Source organism: Mytilus californianus, unplaced genomic scaffold (assembly GCF_021869535.1).
Source record: "Mytilus californianus isolate M0D057914Y unplaced genomic scaffold, xbMytCali1.0.p SCAF_15, whole genome shotgun sequence".
Lineage (NCBI taxonomy): Eukaryota > Metazoa > Mollusca > Bivalvia > Mytilida > Mytilidae > Mytilus > Mytilus californianus.
Window position 1 is genome coordinate 29,339,569 of NW_026262637.1, and position 22,388 is coordinate 29,361,956.

The 22,388-nt window shown below is 30.3% G+C and overlaps 1 protein-coding gene across 12 annotated transcripts in view; it reads right to left on the reverse strand.

The window, feature by feature from the left end:
* LOC127725825 (protein phosphatase 1 regulatory subunit 12A-like) overlaps window positions 1–22,388 on the reverse strand; it is an 85,135-nt gene that overhangs the window by 53,639 nt on the left and 9,108 nt on the right. For 8 of the 12 annotated variants that reach the window (XM_052233127.1, XM_052233129.1, XM_052233126.1 and 5 more), the window contains exons 2-9: window positions 21,987–22,117; window positions 16,190–16,308; window positions 13,614–13,773; window positions 12,567–12,711; window positions 11,175–11,249; window positions 10,704–10,771; window positions 9,628–9,645; window positions 89–240 (exon numbers count right to left, since the gene is read on the reverse strand). In XM_052233127.1, coding sequence (XP_052089087.1) covers window positions 89–240; window positions 9,628–9,645; window positions 10,704–10,771; window positions 11,175–11,249; window positions 12,567–12,711; window positions 13,614–13,773; window positions 16,190–16,308; window positions 21,987–22,117 — 868 coding nt within the window. The remainder of the gene's footprint in view (window positions 1–88; window positions 241–9,627; window positions 9,646–10,703; window positions 10,772–11,174; window positions 11,250–12,566; window positions 12,712–13,613; window positions 13,774–16,189; window positions 16,309–21,986; window positions 22,118–22,388) is intronic. The other 4 variants (XM_052233120.1, XM_052233119.1, XM_052233125.1 and 1 more) reach the window with 4 other exon arrangements.

Here is a 22,388-nt window from a genome sequence, read left to right on the forward strand (position 1 = left end):
CAAAGCACAAATAACTGTAGACTTGTATACTGACTTTGGTAAAACCACAAAATCAAATATCCACCTCTTTTCTCAGGTCACTACTTACCTGTGTCAGATTCCGAACTCTCTCCCTCACTTGCAGAGCTAGAAGAACTTTTAATTCCACTCAGATTAGCCTCCAGTGTGGTCCTCTCCTGCTCAACGTTCTTCAAAATAACATTCTGTTTTTGATCTACACTCATTCGGGTTACAGAACTTCTGAAACAAATTAATATATAATTTCAGTTTTACATATGTTCTGTTCTGAGGTATTATTCATACTAAAAACCTAAACTAGGTCTGACCATGACTTTTAAACAGTGCAAATATAATATGAACTATACCATACATTTTTTGTAGCGAAATAATATAGACAGAATAATGGCTGGGAAAACTATATAATCAGCTATTTATTAAATTACAACAATCATGCAGTATACATAATCTAAATAATCATTTTTTAAACTGTATATATAACATATAAAGTATATTTGTACTATTAAATCTACAAAAAAGAGAGAGATATGGCTATCTACATGTACCCTACTTTAAATTGCATGTCTAAGGATAGAACACCTTTATTATGAATATTTTAAGAACAGATCAATTTTCTATTTTCATATATATGTCCTTTTTAGACAAAAGTTTCAACAAAATTCATCTTATAAGCATAACTGCAAAAATCACAATGTTTACAAAATTTTTTCTTCTTTTTTTATATATAATAATTTGGAAATTAATTTTTGAGATGTTCAAAATTATTAATAAAGTATGAATGAACTCTTTAAACACTGTTAATGTTCATATCAAACAGAGCCAATCATTTTGTTACAATAGCATTAACATATTACAAAACTTTAGGAAGCATTACATGTAAAGCAAAATGTAAAGGACTGGGACTAAAGATACAAACTGACAATGAACTAAATATGTTAAATTTCAGAAGTCAGCCTGCATTGAAATTGATGTTCCCATTATCTTACAACTTTCTGGAATTCTATCTACAAAAGTTTTACCAGGTCGTCCAATACAGAACATTGAAAGAACCTGGACAACTTTGCCAATAGGACTAGCAAATGTGATCATGGGACTGAGATTGTTTTTGTTAACTTTTAGACAAGAGAACCATCATAGTTTAGTTCTGCAGTCAATAATAATAATCAAATTACATCAGTCAAACTGTGTTAGTACACTAGACAGTCAGGGGCATTACTTAAATAAGTAACAATTAAAATTACCTATACAAGTAATGTTGAAAACGAGGCTATTTTAAATATTACTTATATAAGTAACTTTTCTGAATATTATTTGTATAGGTGTCCAATTATACAGATTTTAGTAGCTTTAACAAATTTTCACAGTCATCTGGTTATTTTTCCCATGAAATATAAAATCTAATCCTTCTGAAACACTAATTAACTTTCTGACGCACTTATCTTTCATACTGACGCTTCTGGGTCAAAGATTGGTCTCATGGGACTATTAAATTATCATTTTCCTCCAAAATCTTGAAGGTAGACTGATATAAATAGATAGATACTTGTGAATTAATTAAGACTTGAAGTTATTTATAACTTGTAACCAAAATCAATTACATATGTTCCTTCAATAAGTGTTATTACTATTTTTTTCAAAAATGTATAAAATAACTTATTCAAGTAATATTTTTGTCATTATTTTTAAAGTAACCCTTTATCTCTATACTCCTCTCAAATCTAATAAATTCTTTATTTTATGATATAAAATGATGTAAAAATTCATGAAAACTACATTTAGTCTATGCTTCTATTGAAATTTAAAATAACTCTATTAAGTAATTTTATTATTTTTAAAAACAAAAATTACTTATATAAGTAACTTAAAAAAATAACTTGTTTAAGTAACGCCCCTGACTGCTAGATAGTTAATTCACTAAATATCATAGATACTAAAGTGAAGATGTTAGTCAAGTCAAAAATCAGATGTATATTCAAATAAGAAAATATGGTATAGAACGTTAACACCATCCAAATTGCTTAAGAAGGCCATACATATAAGCATCCTTAAAATGACCCTTAATTTTAATTCTATTTTGACATTATACTGCAGTTAACTTATTGGATACTGATTCTGAATAGATCTGACAATTGTTCTACTTAAACTTGGTATTTGTAGTGATCACATAGTTTTTTATGTGACAGATATTCATTTTAAAAATCTCAATTAATAGTAAACCTGGGTTTCTTAACAACTTACAGCAAGTGTTACTTGGGTATGGAAATGATAATACCAGGACTTCTTCCTCCAACAGGAAGTAACCATATAGAGGAGGTTGTCTAATTGGTTGTACAGAATTTATATAATGCAGTCACATCTTGGGAAATTAAATCTAAGTTCCATGTTGGGAGAGGGGCATAAATTTTGCACCTTATAGAACCCTTGTAATAACTCTTATGGGGGACCATATGTGGTCTGTTGAAAGGCATGACGTCTGCTCCTATTGCTATTCAAAGTACCCATTCTATTACTTCATCAACCAACTGAGCAGAATCTACATTTTTATTCATTGTTCAAACAGTTCACAACATGAAATATTTGTCACTGGATGTCAAGCATACCAACCTCATTCAATCTAAACTAGGTGAGGTGAGGGAATCTTATTTTGTGGATTATTTCTTCTCCAGAGGGAGTATAGTACATCCAAAATTGGTAAGAAAAATTAAATATCCAATAACAAATTTTGAAAAACATTTTGCTAATGTGACCTTCTAAAGCTACAGTATAGTATCTACATTTGTATTAAGCTTAAGTAAGGATTAGATGTACAAAAGTCTGGAGATCAGACTGTCATTGGTTTGAAGCCTAACATAAATAAACAACCAGTAACGACATACATAAGGTCAATCTCATTCCACAGCTCAAGAGCCCTAGGGTCCATGTTAACAATAGGCCCACAGTAATATATTGTTTTTTCCACTATTCAAGGACTTAGAAGATTTTTCAAGGTTTTGTTTCAGTAGCCCATGCTGCAAATGGGACAAAACAAGGATTCCAAGAACAACAAGGTAACTAATGCCATCTAACCTTCCGACATCTTCATCATCCCGATTTTTCTCGGCATGCCTATTTGATGACACAAAAAAGTATTAAATCATGCACTGATTTTATCCTTGTCAGACTGACAGAAAAAAACTTAAAATCTAAACATGCTGTAGGGGGAATGAGTAATTCAAGAAAAATCATATTAAAGTCAAAATGAAATATGGATGAAAACATTTCTTATTTGACAATTGATATAAACATAAGTTTAACAGATCATGAAATTAACATTCTCATTGCATTACAAGGAAAGATCAATATTGACTTCATGGGAAAATTCCTATGTGGATCAAATAAAAACTTTCCATCTTGTAATCTTTATTTACTTACAAAAAAAAGTTACTTTTAAGCGATGAGTAATGCAGGGAGCGGTTCATTAATCAAATCTTAAATTGTTGAAAACAGTTTTGAATAAAATATCATTGTTTAATAAACAGTTACTTTTTTTTAAATTTAATTTGTAATTATTTATTGCTAATGCATATAAAATTGCAAAAAACTGCTGTTTGTTTTTTTTTCAAATCAGAGAATTTCACTTTTAAATATGAAATCAGCTTAATTATTTAATTGGAAAATTTGATATTATGAATGACTTATTAAGATATGAATGAGAAAGCTTACCTGCAACAACCCATAATTAAATAACATCAAATTCCTTAGGTAACTTCATAGGTGTGCAAAGGTTTTGATGCATGGCCAATTTTACCTGTACCAAACTTTTTATCATTAGACCAAAACAAAAACAAAAAAAGTGAATTTGTCTTATTTCCTTTTCATGGTTCATTACGCCATGGGGTTAACTTCACTACTAAATTATGTCTCTCTCAATTATTTATAAATTATTCCAAATTCTTGTAGGAACAGCTGCGAAATATATGGTTATGATGACATTACAATTTTAATATTTAAAATTCCAATGAACAATTAAATTATTAATAATTCGTCTATAATAAGCCATTTAATTCCTATGTATTGTGGAGATCAACAGTTTTTATAAAAATAGCCTTAAACTACTTCTAAATGGATTTTTTTAAAACACATTTGAATCAATTAAATAAGATTTTATAATATTCAATTCAATTTGGGTATAGGATTCCTTCATTTGGAAAATTCTGCTTCAATTTATTAATTGGACAACAAAATGCAAGTAAATTGTAATTTAAGTTTAATATTGATAATTTAATATCTAGAAGCATTCAAAATAGTATATTTTGTCTTTCAGAAAGTGTCTATATGAAGGTAAATTTTAAAAGTAAAATTTTCTTTTCAAGTGATACATGTAGTATGATCATGACGATATACTATTAAAATAATGTTGGTCAATTATGAATCATACAATTGAAAATTATGTCTTTAAAAAATACAGTTCACAACTTTTACCTATGTCGCCTCAAACTTATATGTCATTTTGTTCAAAACAACTATTTATTATTTGCATACATGCAATGGACATTAAAAAAGGCCCTTGTTTAAATTATAAATGGTTAAACAATTTGGTTCAAGTGTACCAAGGGCTACAGGGTTAACTCTATAAAGTGACCTAGGGGAGACAACTTTACTAAACTTGAAAGGGAGAGAACTTTAATAAACATTAACGGAATGAAGTTTTAGAAAATCATCATTAAAAAAAAAGCAGAATAAATTTACTTTAGAATTCCTAGTTCTTTTTCTTAAATGATGTAATAAAAACAATGTTAAATTGATAAACATCTTTATCTTCACTATGAATCTGGAACAAGTGTCTAGCCACTGTTGTCATAATAAAGCCTAGCAGAAACTTATCAGAACCAATCAAAATTAGCATAATACTTCTTTGGGATGAAAGAGAATGTTCATATTAAGTTTTCTGTACTGACTGAAGTTGTTTGTGTTACATCATTGCATTATATAATATTTTGATTTTTACTTTGATGTTAACGTTATATGAAAACATCTTTCTGAAATGACCTTCATCAGGTACAGTCAATGCCAAAAGTTTGAGGACTAAATATCCATAAATCTTTGTCAGCAAATATAAATTTCTTTCCATATCTGTTCACACACGGATTACAGGTTTTTTTTTACAAAAAAAAAACAAATTTCATTTGAAAATCTTTTAAAATCACCATAATTATTCAGTGATGAAGAAAAATTGAAAGATAATAGCTTTATTGTTATATTTAAAAAGTAAACAATATAATACAAAACAGTCTTTAATACTGAATAACATAATGTTATGAAAGATAAAAAATCCATAAAAAATAGATTTATTCAAATACTGTAGGTAAAATTTCCATCTTGTTAGGTAATAGAGTAAATTCATTGTTTGATTATTTCAATATCAGATCAAAGAGGTAATATTTGAATTATCTCCCTTTATAAACTTGGATATTAAAAAATGCCAGAGAACATCCCTTAATACTCATAAAATACTCGACACTGTAGTAGGACTCTGTGATTTGACATAATCTATTTTTTTATTTTCAGATCAAAACCTAAAAATATATTTCAGACCTGAAGATATTTTATTAAAGTTTTGACAATTCTGTTTTGAACAGGTAGAATCTTGTTAGATTTTCATTTGATATGTGCCAATTAATATTAACTAAACCTAATTACTGCAAAAAGCTTCACAAAATTCATTAAGAGTTAATTTATGACACAACCATAACCTAAGTTAAAGCATTGCCTGGCATGACAATAATAATGGAGACAATTTTTCAAGTTCTAAATGATATTAAGGTAGATAGGGTGTCTTCCTCCATCTTGGATTTTGAAATACCAGAAAATAATCGGTCTAGACCTTTAATAAAATGTGCAAATTTTGAGAGTAGTGGGTAATTCATGTGTAAGAATTTACATTTTAATATAGAAAATGACATGTTTAATTATATTTATGGTTGTATTTTACAAAAAACAGAATACTTTTGTTTGATTCAATTTTTTCTAACTTTGCCACATAAGGGGAGGCAACTCAAATGTAAGGGCAGATAATTCAAATATTGTTACTTTTACAATAGAATGTGTTAGGAATTTATATATTTTATTATGTAGCAAGAAAACGGGCCCGGTGACCCCATTTTTTCTTTTTCTTATCTGAAAGTATAATATTAGAGCTATCTTCTCATGTTTTATCTCAAAATTCTATGGTGCAGTTTTCGTTTTATGGCAGAAAATTGCGTTTTCCATGCATTATCTATACAAAATCTGTCAATTTTGCACAACCTGTAGCGTGAAAATAAGCCCCGTGACCCATTCTTTTTATTATTTTTTCCAAAAAAGCATGATATAAACTACATTTTGGCAAATTATTAAAAAATTCTATGGATTATAATTTAGACACCCCATCTACCTTAAAGGAGTTGATAATTTTACATCTGATATAAAGACGAAATATAAATAAATGAAAATATTTTGTTATGATCTATATAATAGTTTCATGCCACATCCTATGGGAAACAGGCAATAGTGTTGAAGATATTTTTAACATGTCTGCCATGCTATAGATATCTTAGGCCAATTCTGCTTAAACTGAATGAATCATGGGAAAAGAAAAATAGACAAGTTTCAAACTAGTCCTTCTGATTATGTTGAACTTCATTGATAAGTCGCAATTAATCTGTATATTTTCAAACTATTCAATACCTTGGTCTTGAAAAATAAAAACTAACTGTAATTTTTTTAAAACTTAAGATAAAATAATATCCTTTTTGGACAAAAGTATTTAAAAACTTCAATGTAATTAAAGTAAAAATAATGATTAAGTGGTATTGACCACTTGCATTACATATAATATATATATATATAAGGAGAATAGGTACAGGACATCAAAACAACTGTAAAAGCAAGACATTATATACTCAGTCACATCACAGCAAATTAGCAGCATTCAAAATTATTGTCCTTGTACTTTAGGTAGTAATACTATAAATTATACATTTATACTAAAGTCTTTGACAGCAAGTAACAAAAGCATGTCAAGGACATATTTGGAAGCCTTTTATTTATTGAATTTGATGTCTAACAGAATCAGAACCAGTCTCAGTCTTACAGCAAACATAAGCATGCAAAATTATATTTCTGTCAATGTGTTGATTTAATTTACAAACAAGAATGTGTCAATAGTACACGGATGCACCACTCGCACAATCATTTTTTATGTTCAGTGGAACGTGAAATTGGGATCAAAACTCTAATTTGGCATTAAAATTAGAAAGAACATATCATAGGGAACATGTGTACTAAGTTTCAAGTTGATTGGACTTCAAGTTCATCATAAACTGTTATCACAGAGATATGTCTCGCCTTTTTGTAATTTTGATAATGCAAATGTTGAAAATAGCAATACTTTAACATGTAAGTTATGCAAATATTCAAAGTCGATGAACCATGACTGAAGGTACATTGCTAAACAATCTCCATGGAATGAGATGTGCCAATGCTAATACAACTGCATACCAAATACCATTGACTTATTATAAGTCATTCACTTTTAAAAAAAACCTAAACACAAACATTAAATTGTAAACTATGTAAAAGTTTCAAAGTCAATGAACCATGATCAGGGATGGGGCTATATAATCTCCATGGAAAAGAGACTTGCAAATGCCAATACATTTGCACACCAAATATCATTGACTTAACATAAGCAGTTCATCTTAAACTGATCTAATCACAAACTAATACATGTAAACTAAGCAAAAGTTTCAAAGTCAATAGACCATGACTGAGGGGGCGGGCCAAATATTCTCCATGGAAATGAGATGTGCTAATGCTTATACAACTGAACACCAATTAACATTGGCCTACCACTAATGGTTCCCCTTGAACTGACCTAATCACAAACTAATACATGTTAACTTAGCAAAATTTTCAAAGTCTATAGACCATGACTAAGGGGGCGGAGCCAAATAATCTCCATGGAAATGAGATATGCCAATGCTTATACAACTGCATACCAAATATCATTGACCTACCACTAGTGGTTCCCCATAAATTGACCTAATCACAAACTAATACATGTAAACTATGAAAAGTTTCAAAGTCAATAGACCTTGACTGAGGGGGCTGGGCCAAATAATCTCCATGGTAATGAGATGTGCCAATGCTAAAACAACTGCATACCAAATATCATTGACCTACCACTAGTGGTTCACCATGAACTAGACCTAATCACAAACTAATACATTGTTGACGCCGCCGCTGCCGGAAACAGCATACCTATGTCTCGCTTTTTGACTTCGTCAAGGCGAGACAAAAAACTACCTTGACCAAAAACTTTAACCTGAAGCGGGACAGACGGACGGATGGACGCACGCACAGACCGAAAAACATAATGCCCCTAAGTGGGGCATAATAAAACTATCTAAAAATGTTTTCTCTTCTAATATATTACTTATATTGGCCTGTTCTTCATTTTACTGTGTGTGTGTGTGTGTGTGGTGTTTTTTTTTTTAATTTAATGTTCCATAAAAAAGTAATGGACTAAGACAGGATTTTGAATAAGAGTTAAAAGTTTTGCCCTTCCCCAAAATGAATCTCCAGAATTGTGAAATAAAACTAAATAAATACCATTGCCATTTTAAAGTACAAAACCATGTCAAATGATGGGTTTAAATCCTCTTTCCTTGAATCTTTTTTGTTGCAGCGAGTCAGTACTTCTCATCAAGGGAGATAATTTATGTAAATTATAATTTTAGAGTCAGATTCATGATTTTGATAATGACTTATAAAAGGTTTAGCTGTAACAAAGGAAAGACAATTTGTCTTTTTTTTTAAACTGCTGCCTTAAAGGTGTCTGTATCATTCATCTCATCTTAGAAATGCACATAAATGAGCTGCAACATCTAACTTATCAATTTACAACTATACACCAAAAATCAGTTTAATACCTGTTGCATAGAGAATAATAAAATATTTACACAGAGATATGTCTCTCCTGGATGTAATTTTGATTTTATAATGCAAATGTTGAAATTAAAATGGCAATCCTATTAACATGTAAACTTTGTAAAACATTCAAAGTCAATGAACCATGACTGAACGTGCAGTGCATAATTAAGTTCCTTAAATCAACAGATTAATATACTTGCAATGAACAAATTAAAAACAAAATAAGAAACACCTTAAAAATTACTTTGTTTCCAATTGGCAATAATGTACAAGAGATGAATATTTTTGAAGAAGAACTTGCAAACTGACAAAGGACACCAAGCGGTGTCAATAGTTCACATTTGTCCTTGGGCCAGATGAGTTTTAAGAGCTATGACATTTGCATACACCTTCAAATTCTCAGTTAATACATCCATAAATGGGCCTAAATTAATTTGTAAATACCCTTTCCTGTCATGATAAAACTGCGACTAGTTTTAGGTTGTGTATTGCCATTGGATGATGACAAACATTGTTAATTACCTAGACTACAAGGGAACTAGTCAACAAAGCTAACTATGAAGAAAAAGCTCTGTGATATATGTATATTATAAAGCTAACAAATCTAAGTAGCACACAATGTGAATCAGTGTGTAAAATAAAAATAGTAAACTAAACCTTTGGGAATCACTCCTGCTGTAAACAAAGCATGTAATATATATAAAAATTAGTAAGCAAAAATGGGGGATAATTCTACAGGTCAACTGATATCATGATTTCACTTTCCATCTTTGGATCTTTTTTTTCTATATAGAGCTGATTGCACCAATTAAATATTTTAAACACAATCCCCTTTTTGATGAAATAAATGAGTGAAGTACTTTTATAATATTACATTTTAAATATAACAAATTATGAAATAGCTGTCCCAATTTCCCTTTCAACTGAAAACATTTAATTTAAAAAGGAAAATATTGTCTTTCACAATCAGTGACCTTGTATTTTAGAACTATGTTTAACGACAACTGATATGCAATACCTACTTGTAATTCTAAGTCCTATAATATGAACTTGTTTAAAATTGTAAGCACTCTTTAATTCAAATTTCTCATAACCAGAATGTGGACACAATTATTTTTGAAAAGTTTCTCTTATATAAGAGTTGGCATGCTCTTAATTTAAGGTATGTGATGACTATAGAATTTTTTATTTTTTTCTCATCTCATTTGAGTATGCAAAATGTCCCTCCCCTGACTTTTTTATTGTTTTATTTCTGGAATAGCATAATATTACAAAATTATAGATCTTAATAATATATCAGTTACAATAAGGGATTTGGTATTCAAAATCAAAAACATTCCCAAAACATGCCAAATATGAATATAGGATATACAATGTAAACACAACCTTAATCTTTCTATTTGATTACTGTGAAGATAGATAAACAGTGATGAACATAGAAAAATAAAAACTACAAAAATATTCCAGGTTGTTTAAATAAAATCAGGATCAACTCAAATTTACATTCACAACATCAAAATTTAAATATGCATGCCTTTCTAATGTGCACATGTGCTCACACCTTACATGCTAATTAGTAACATTTCCAGTTTTTAGTGTGTTTACATATTTTTTTTTAGAGTTATGTCCCCTTCTATAAGTCATAGTAATAAAGGGACACAACTGATCTTTATCACATGTGCTTGTAATTGAGTTTGAAAAGCCTTTCCATGTTGTAATAAATTTGTCCATACCTTCTTTTCCCATGCTGGTTCCTATGAGGTATAATCTCATTAGTGTCTTCGTTTTCTTTGTCTTTCAACTGTAAAATAAATAATACAAACAGTTGAAATATATCTTGATATATAATCAAAAGTTATAAAGTTATCTTTTATTCTCCATTCTGAAAGGTATGACTTAAATTTACAGTATTGCAGATTGATGTGATTAAATTTTACACTCTTCTAAACGCAAAAGATTTATCTATTCTAAGACTGGATGAAGTAAAAAGAACTGTTACAATAATTTTGTACCAAGTTAGACTATGATGAACATGCATGTTTGTTTTTGTTTGTACATAGAAGTCTGGTGTTGGTGGTTGGTGTGGTCTGGTGTTGGTTTGTGTGGTTTGGTGTTGGTGGTTGGTGTGGTCTGGTATACTTTCAAATATTTTTGGAAATATCTGTTATCTTTTGTATATATTATATAAGTATACTATAACTTACTGATTGTTGCTTGGCCTTAAGTTCCTCTAATAATTTAATTATATCACTATCTGCTACATCAATTGATGTTTGACCCTGGAATAAACAATACAAATGTTAAAACATACAAAAACATGTACCTTTTCCTAAATTAAAAATTAATTACACAATTCTAAAATTCAAAACTTAACATTAAATAGTAATCAAAAGGATCCATGCTAAATATATTTTCTCTAATAAAAGTGTATTCTACATTAACAGGTACTTTACAACTAGACAATAATTGTATAAATTTGAATACTCAAATAAGTTACAAAGTGTCGGCAGCAAAGATCCTTTAATTTCTAACCTCCAAAATGTGATTCTTAATGAAGTCAAATTAAAAACTTCCTTATCAAGAAAGGAAACTTAGTTTAGTATAAAAATAGGGAGATCTGGTATGATTGCCAATGAGACAACTATCTAAAATAATTACTTGTCTCTGTCCAACAATCAACAGTACCGAACTAAGAGAATTCACCTTTACTTATGGCTAGTTCAAAGCCCAATTTCAACTAAAAAATAAACAATGTTCTTTCAGACAAAAATGTCAATCAGTACATATCTGTACACAATACTTATTTAGAGTAAAGACGTCATCAGCAGTCTGAGGAAAACATGACCTTGTGCTATGCCAAAATATAAGTTTCGACAGGATGTAGGACCATAAGTGTTTATACTGGGATAGCAACACAAGGTTAGTTATGTATTCAAATATTATAAATATAACTAATGTAAGTACCAATAAAGACAACATTCAAAGATCTTACTATAAAGTTATTAAAAATGAATTTATTCAAAGTAACAATAAGTTTATACAGATCATATGTTAATTTATAACCTCTATAAACAACATTCCTATAAAAATTAGGATATGATATCCATTTGTAAAACGATTTCTACATGTACAAACTAAAATTCAAAGCCTAGTCTTTGTTTCTCTAAAAGGAAATTTGTAAATGTTTTAAGTAATTTTTGGTAACCAAATCCCTGACAAAATATTTGTCAGTTATATATCGGTTTTGATTATTGAAATCCAAAACATCAATTACAGACATGGGCAAAGCGAACAAGTTGGGAAATATACACACTGTAAAAAGGAGGAAAAAAATATCAGTCTCAAAAAAGGAAAATTAACAATAGGGACCAAAACTCATCCCTTTGGTCATAAATTTTAGTATAGAGTTTCCCATATGAAACTGAAATATCCAAATCAAGAAAAGAACAATTATTGCTGTTACTGTTCATTAGATTTCATAGTTTTCATTTATTTAACAACCTCTGTTTGATTTTCAAGTTCTTTCAAATATCACTCGCCACATCACCCTTAAATTTTCTCTAGTATATTTCCCAAGTAGGAAACTCAAGACTTACAGCATTATTTTTAACTTCCATATCACACATATGATCGACGAGAGCCTTGCAAACTTCTTCCTGACACCAATGTGCTGCAGCATGGAGAGGAGTCCACCCATCATTATCCCTAGCATTCACATCAACTCCTGCTTGAAGGAGAACACTGAAAGTACAAATAACATTCACCGTCACTTCAACATGTACAAGTGTCTTTCATAAAAGTACAAATACCATTCACCGTCACTTCAACATGTACAAGTGTCTTTCATAAAAGTACAAATACCATTCATCGTCACTTCAACATGTACCAGTGTCTTTCATAAAAGTACAAATAACATTCACTGTCACTTCAACATGTACAAGTGTCTTTCATAAAAGTACAAATAACATTCACCGTCACTTCAACATGTACAAGTGTCTTTCATAAAAGTACAAATACCATTCACCGTCACTTCAACATGTACAAGTGTCTTTCATAAAAGTACAAATACCATTCATCGTCACTTCAACATGTACCAGTGTCTTTCATAAAAGTACAAATAACATTCACTGTCACTTTAACATGTACAAGTGTCTTTCATAAAAGTACAAATAACATTCACTGTCACTTTAACATGTACAAGTGTCTTTCATAAAAGTACAAATACCATTCACCTTCACTTATATTCAACGTTAAAAGTTTTTTTTTCATAACAAGTGTTTTCATCTAGTGTGCTTTTGTTTATGGTGAAATTTTTTCTTTATTTTAGTATGCTTGACTAGATTCCTTATATATGCTGTGAAATATAGTATATATTTCAAGGATATGAAAAATGCAGAAAATTTAGAAATATTGATCAAGTCAAAGCTCACTTGATTAAAATTTTTCTATTGTAACTGACAAAAGATGTTTCAATAAAACTTTAGACTTAGATACCATAAAAACTGTCTCTTCGCTGTGGATAATTGTGGTCAAAATATGAACTGTTTAACCTATTAAAGTGTTTCCTACAAAACTGAATGGAAGTGGTCCTTCGGTGCCATATCTTCTTAATAGATGTCTTATTGTGTGATTGTTGGACCTACCTTATGACTTTCATATAGCCTTTAGCAGCTGCCACATGGAGAGCAGTGGCACCAGTCTTTTGGTGCCGTTTCTCCTTGACGGACTTGTTATTCAGCCATTTATTGGCATCCTCTAACATCTGGTTCTCTTCCTCTTGTCTGGCTGCATCAGCATCAATATCTTCAACACAGATTTAACACAAAATTATCTTTGAAATGTAAAATTTAAAAATAAGAAAAATATGACAATTTTAACAGTCAATACTTAAGATGAAGAACAGCAATTCAATGTGGTTTCCAGTGTACAAATTTTGGAATTTCTTATCATACCATTATCCTGACGCTAGTCCTTATCATATCCTGTTTATTTGTTGGTATTTAACATCACTTTCAGAGCTCTTGGCTATATCATAACAACAGTTTTTAATGGTGGAGAAGTCTGTTTATGAGGAGAGAACCAGTACCTCCTTTGGAAAACTTGCAATCATCGTCAATTAAGATTGGAGTCTAGTGTAACCAAGCCATGAGGGAGGGGAGGAGGAATGGGGTAGAACTCATAACCTAAGACAAGACACGCTAGTAATTGCTGTAGACATACTACTCAAAGCACTCTGCCATTGAGGTTCCTCGTCATATCTTCAAACCTGAACAAAACCATAACCCTCATGTATTAGGTAAAAACAAAACTACATTGTATTACAAGAGTTAAAGGTCAGAACATATCATTTTATTTGACAATATATCATTCATTAATTGCCCTTGAATGTAAATAAAGGCCTAACATATTGAAAGTTAAATTAAAGAAATAATGTTATCCAAATTTTAGCTACTTGATCTTAAATGGGTGTTTCCTGAAGTGAATGACCTTTCTACCAGGCAAACTGCCAATGTTGTATCTCATTAGGTTCAGTCAGTCTAAAGATCTGCTAATTACTACTGATTATATAAAACTATAAGATATATTCAAATATCTCAAGTGTAGATGTTCTGTTTTTTTGTTAAACATAGTTACCAAGGAATAAAGTTTGGAATTTTTTTTTTGAAAGACATTGCACAATAGTGATTCTGTCAAACAAGATAAATATATTAGTTTTATTATATTCTTCATCATTAGAAAAACATAAATAAAGGACAGGAACTTCCTAACCTTTTACTTCCTTAATATTTATATCCTATACATTATTAAGCCCTTACATGGGAACTAACCATCTGTTGTAGAAATAACAAAATACTGTCAATTCTGGGAGCAGTATGCCTTTGGGGGTACATGTTAGCAGCTATTAACTTGTATGTGTCCTTTGTTTATGGCCAAGTTAAAAAATGCAAGATTTATCATAAAGAAACTGAACATTTTCTTACTATGCAATTCAATAGGGACAGAGAATTGTTCTTATATCATTGAATGGGTTACCCTGCTACCTTCTTATACTCATATCACATAATTGTTGTTTCAGTGTGTTGTAACTCTACCTATAAGGAATGCATTACTGAACCTAAGAGTGTAACACACAGAGGAATGCATACTTTGTAACTTTATCTCTTTTCAAAATATCTTTATTAACTAAAAAAAGGCTAAGCTAAACAATCAGTGATTTTACTGATTATGAGATTAGATTTTTTAAATGCTTTATTTCAATGGCAATAGTTCTCTGCATTAAAACCAATTTCTCTTCTCTCCAATAAAACTTAAAGAAGCTACATTTGTACACATGCTTATTTCAGGACATTATAAAACTTTATTTGGTCTACTTGAGTATCTCATTTAATTGTTTCCCAATTTTTTTCACAGGTAAAATATTTGCTTTGTACATTACATTTGAATGTTGTACTCTGCACAAAAATGTACCTACTAGCCTACATTGTGAGGTGTGTATGTACTATTAATTAACATAATTAGCCAAGTAGCTAGTGTATGATTACCTAATCAAGTAGAAACTGTATAAAGTATCTCTATTGACATATCTTTTGTTTTTTGTATGTCAAACAAGATTTCTTACTATCAGTTCATCAAAGAGTTAAAGATCAGTTCAACAATGTGTCAATCTTCAAACGAATAATTTTAAATTTCCCAGTCATTTAAAATATATGTAAAACATACTGACATACATATATTATCTATCTAGCCAGACACTTATTCTAAATTGCCCTATAACTAAATCATACACATAAAATCTAAAAATCAAAATGAATATAAAATTTATAATGTAGAATTCACAGACAATCTACTGCACTGCCTAGATGGATATTGTGTTTTATCAATTAGCCATACCTTCTTATAAAAGGCCATTTCAAGTTTGAATAAATATTGCCATATTGAGGTTAATGCCACTGAACCATAGAAGGTTTCTATAAGATGTTATAAATTTCATAATTAGTAAAATCCCTTTCATTTTAGTGATCTTGTGGTCAGTTGTGAAACAGGTTACTTAACTTAAATATCATCTATCTATCTGTTTTCTTTTTTTTTAATGGGGTATATTGCTACAAATCAAGTCAAAAAGGCAAAACATTTCCTGTAGGCATACTTTGCTAGAAGCTTTATAAGTTCTTTGGATTAATGAAAACTAAAATCCCCTTCAAATCTAATATAATTATACCTAGTTTCGACATTTCCTCTTGCAGCATCTGTTCCATAATTTCATCCTCACAAATATCAATTGGTAGATCTCCATCATTATTTACGGCAGCTACGTTAGCTCCTTCTTTTATTAAATATCTGAAAAATAGGAAATTTCATAAAACAACTATGTACCCTTACAGGTTTCTAGTGTGGGTCATTATAAAACAAAGATCAATGTTAAAAGATTTCTTAAGAATAATAATGATATCTCTCACCTTGGTCTATGTACATCTTCAATAAAGAGCTGCGACATGAGCGCATGATACGCATGTTGCTTTTTCAATGAACAAAGTTCCACAACTACTCAATGTCATATCAAAAAAAAATTTAAATCTAAAGGGAGCTTATTCTAATAGATATAAACCAGTCACCAAAGTTTCATGAAAACTGCTGAAAGCATTTTTGAGTTATTGTCTGAAAACTAGAAAATCCAACCTTTTTTATGAATAAAATCCCATAACTCAGAACATAAAATTTAAATTTATAAAAATCAAAAGGGAGCTTACGTCAATAAATATTAACAATTCACCAAAGTTTCGTGAAAATTGGTTTAAGTGTTTTTGAGTTATTAGTGTATTGTCAAACATGTTGACGACAAGAGTATACCATAATACGTCCCGTAAACGGACGTATAAAAATGGACACTTTCCGACATTGTAGATTAGAATAAAATTCATGACAAAAATCTCTTTTATTGTCTTGTATTGTTGATCATTTTTTGTGTTAAAGTTTCTGGTTTCAAGAGCGCAATTATTTGTTTACCCCAAGATGGTACTCAGAATAGAATCTTGTACGCCTTTTGATTGGATGATACAGGATTAGAATTACTTTTAATCGACAGCTATCCAAATAGGTTTACAAAATCCAGAAAATCAAATTCATATTTTACAAAGTATAGAAAATATATTCAATTTCTGCACGTTAATTATTTGCCTTTTTGCATTAAGCGAGAAAAAAAAACAACATTGTTTTCCCAACTGCATTTTAAGTTAACTTTTGCTGTATTTTTTTTTGGCTGTTATGCAAAGCTGACATTTCTAGTAACAGGAACTGCTACCCAATTTTTTTCTAGATTGTAGTCTTAGAGAAATAAAATATAGAACACCACTGGTACCCCATGGAAAAGGCATTACAAATAATTGCACTCTTGTAACCTTCTATCTATCTTCTTTAGTTTTAGCTATAGCCAAAAAGACAAAAAAAAGTAAAACAAAATTTGACTTATTTGTAGATCTTCTACTGCTAATCAATTTTGCTACATAAAGTGTCTATCTATCTTTTATATGACAAGTATTCTGTGAGTATTGCCTGGCAATACATAGTCCCCTATCGGTTAAAAATTCATTGTACTGGAACAAAATGCTAACTTGATCTATAACTTGTCATGCTGTAAACTATCAAGTCAATATCTTCAAGCATGACGAACAAAAAATGTGGAAAATTGATTATTTGAGTGAATTTTCTAAGTTCAAGGACCATAACTCTGCACAAAATCATTAGACTGGAACAAAATTTGAAACTGATCTGTAACTTGTCATGATAAAACTATATATACCAATCATCAAATCAATATCTTCAAGCATGACAAAAAAAAGTGCGGAAAACTGATTATTTGAGTGAATTTTCTAAGTTCAAGGACCATAACTCTCCACAAAATCGTAAGACCGGAACAAATTTCAAACTTGATCTGTAACTTGTCATGATTAAACAATACACCAAATATCCAATCAATATCTTCAAGCATGACGAAAAAAGTGAGGAAAACTGATTATTTGAGTGAATTTTCTAAGTCCAGGGACCATAACTTTGCACTAGATCATTAGACTGGAACAAAATTCATCTTGATCTGTTACTTGTCATGATAAAACTATATACCAATCATCAAATCAATATCTTCAAGCACAACAAAAAAAAAATCGGAAAACTGATTATTTGAGTGAATTTTCTAAGTTCAAGGACCATAACTCTGCATAAAATCATGAGACCAGAACAAAATTCGAACTTGATCTGTAACTTGTCATGATTAAACAATACACCAAATATCAACTCAATATCTTCAAGCACGAGGAAAAAAAGTGTGGAAAACTGATATGCAGGACTGACGGATGGACAGACAGACGGACAGAGTGCAAACCTAAAGTCCCCTTCAATTAAGTCGGTAGGGGACTAATAATAGGCAGCTATCAGCATTAAAGAGCAAGAACTCCGATAAAAAGTATGATTGATGATTTCAGCCATGTTGTCTTAATTGTAGATTGTCTTGCTGATCAATTTTGCTATTTTGAATGTCTATCTATCTATAATAGTATTCGAGATAATCGACTAAAACACTAATATTTAGTAAAACTCATCATTAACAGCAATGACTTCAATAAAAGGTTGTCTGACAATTTTGGCCATTTGATTTATTTGTAGATCTTGTCTTGCTGATAACTTTTTCTATTTAAAGTTTCTCTCTTTCTAATGGATTTTTTCATAATAAAAGGCAAAAATACAAGAAAATGAAGAAAAAAAATTAAGGGCAATAACTCCTTTAAAAAGTCATCTGCTAGTTTTGATGTAAATGAACAGTAGGTAGAATTCAACATTCTCAACATTTTGCCCCATCAGATTTTCTCTATCTATAGCGGTTTTAAGAAAATTGAAAAAAAAACACTTTCATTTTACCCCTATGTTCTATTTTAAACCATGTCAGCCATGTTGGTTGGCAGGCTGGGTCATTGATGTCTGTGGAAATGAGAGGTGCAAATGCTCATACAATTGCATACCAATTATCTTTTTTTTTCGACTTTTGAGACGAGACAAAAAATATACAAGAGTGCACACGCTGAAATGTCTTGCCTGCTTTACTGACCATTGAATTTATGTAGAAAGTCTTAAAGATAAAGGTTTTACTACATATCACATAAAACTTAACATCTTTAAATATCTATGGCAATGAGGTCAAGGTCAGATAATCCTGTCAGACAGACATGTACACCTTACAATTATTATTCAATATACCAAATATAATTGACCTGCTACTTATAGTATTTGAAAAACAGACCAAAACACAAAAACTTCACATTTACCAATGAATCATGAGGATTATATACATGTACATTAATAATTTGAATATTAATTTGAATTGAAACTCTGATAACATGGAAATCATACCAAATCTCCTTATTTTTATATACACATGATCATACTTGTACTGTCTATACATTTATTTACATGTATATAGCAACTCTGCTGAAATTGACATACACAACACATGAACAACCCTCCAAAAATTCCAGTCTTCACTCTTGTTAACTTGAATGTACTTTAGTGTCAACATGGTAAACATATCAGATAGATTCTATGATACTTTATGTATTACTATGGACAACTGTATACTTAAAGAACATATGAATAAACCACTTCTACTGTGTTATATTTAGAAACAGGAAATACTATCTATCTTGTGCATCTGACTGATAAATTATCTTTTATCTTTATAGTACATGCACTTCTCCAAAGTATATACTACTTAAAATGTACAATGTATTTCTACATCATAGTATTTCATAATTCATCCATATGATATCATCAAACAATCTTCTTGAATCAATGGGATAATAAATAACTTAAAAGTATGTTGGAGTTTCTCTCACTGTTCATATATCCCTTATCTTATAAGTTTGACTTTTCTTTTGCTTGCTTTCCACCTTATGTATTGAAAAAAAATAAAACAAGATAAAACTTGAAGATACAAAGATGTAACTGTGTTTTCATTGATTGCTGTGATTCATCATGGATCTACCAAAACTGCAATATGTTTATACAACTTTGACATTCCGAAACGTGAAGTGTTCCATTTGAAAGTTAATCAAAAAGGTGCTTAAAATGCAGCAACTTCAATGTGTTTGACTTGAACTTTAAAGTTCCTTTATTTACCCTATCTAACTTTAATCAACAAACAAAGAAAAGAAAATAATTGTAATTGTTTACAAATCAAAAAGGGTACATGTAGACAACTTTATATTTCAATTTCCAATTTTACAATGTAAGAATGATATTAGAACACATTTGTATACAATTTCAAGATAAATGTACCTTTAAAATGAATAAAACTAGCCTAGTCTTAAGTGAACCTGACCCATATAATGATAATTAAATATTAAATAGGCTGTCCTAATTAAAGGACCAGGTTGTACAATACCTGAGGTAGATTATAAACGGACCAGAGTTTTGTTTACCAGTATTTCTCAATGAAATTCCTATGGGGTATATACATTTATTATTTACACAACAATGAATAATATTAGACAACAGTATAATATATATAGTTCTGAGGTGAAAAAATATCACTATATCAGGTTGGGAAATTTAAATACCTTTTATTTACAATAGATTTTCAATTTTGTGAATGAGAAATATTGTATAATAAAGCTGGGATAAGTCAATAAAATCAAGTTTACAAGATATGAGCAAGAGAATATGTACGTCAACTACAAATAAACTAAATCAGGCTAATATGATAGGTTTGGAATCAGAATATAAGCATAAATGGAATCAGAAACTTTTCAAACTAGATTCTACACCTAGGAATGACACTACTTCCATTATGAAGTACATCAAAGCAACTATTGCAGTACTATGGCCCATGAAAGATCTATTCCAGAACTTCAATAAGCCTGAGACAGAAGACACTCATTTCTATACATGGACACATAAACTTCAGGGAAGTGAATGTCATAATGGATCAACATCATTTTGTAACCATTATTGTTATTCTGGTGGTTTTTTTCTACCAAAGGAAAAAGTGTAAATGATACAACCAGTTTTTGGCCCTTAATAAAAACAAGGACAATAGATCCCAAAAACAATCCCAACCATCCTTTACTGGTATGGAGCCTTGGGCTAAAATTTCATAGAGATCCATGAATTTATACTCAAGTTATTGTCTGCGAACCAAAATGTCTTCAGACCCAGACACAGACAACACCATAACATAATACTACCTGCGGTCGTATAAAAAACAAGACCAATACTGGGTCTGGACCTGCGTTGCTTCATGCAATCAGGTAACATGTATACTGAAGCATAACTGACCATTCCCTTTCATTAAAGACAGAAAAAATGTGATGCAAATATTCCTTGTTTACTGAGTATGGTAAAATTTCAAAATAATGGTAAACAGTAAGTGGCTGCATGGTGGATTCAAATTTGATAACCCATTACAACTGAACATAATCAAGCTGCACACAAAAAAATAAAATTATTCCCTTCAATAAGAACCAAGAAAAGTTTTACACAATTTTTCTTGTAAAATGCATGGATGCTGTAAATTTCAAACTATAGGCAAACAGGAAGGGGCTGGACGGAGGATATAAAATAGCTTTTTGCTACAAATCAACATTATAAAGCAGCAGACCAAATGTAAACCATTCCCCTTGATAGAAGCCATGAAAAGTTTGATGAAAATTTTTATTGTACAATGAGTGTTATAACATTTCAAAAGATTGCAGACAGAAAGTGGCTGCACGGCGGATGTAAAAATTGCTTACTCGCTACAACTCAACATTATTCAGTTGCAGATCAATTATTAAAAATCATTCCCTTTTATAGAAGCCAAGAAAACTTTCCAGAAAGTTTTCTACCCAAGGTATTTCAAGGGCTAAAAAATGTTCTCTTATCATACACTCCTATTGTTGTCATGACAAGAGAACTATCGATTCAGTTATATACATGTATCTGTCCTGTAAACAATATCTACCATTGGAACCAATATCTACATAGATATTTACCTGGCTATTTCTGTAAATCCACATGAAGCTGTAGCATGTAAAGGAGTCCACCCTTCATTGTCACATACATCCACATCTGCGGAATGCTGGACCAAAAACTCCACCATATCTAAGTTGTCGTCTATACATGCCTTAAAAGGAAATAAAGTGTCATTAAAAAATATAGTTGATGACTATACATGTTTTTATTTGACCTATGCCTCTTTGTCCAGGAATTCTCCAAAATGTTGACTTTCATGGATGTTCATGAAGTGCTTTCTTCTCATATTTTGCCTTACATTCTTTCATTTAGTTTCCTTTACAGTAATGGTTGATAATGTTTTTTATGTGGTAAACAATCCCAACAAATTATTAGGATTTGGACAACCTGTAGCATTAAAACAATATTATATTTTTGACAAA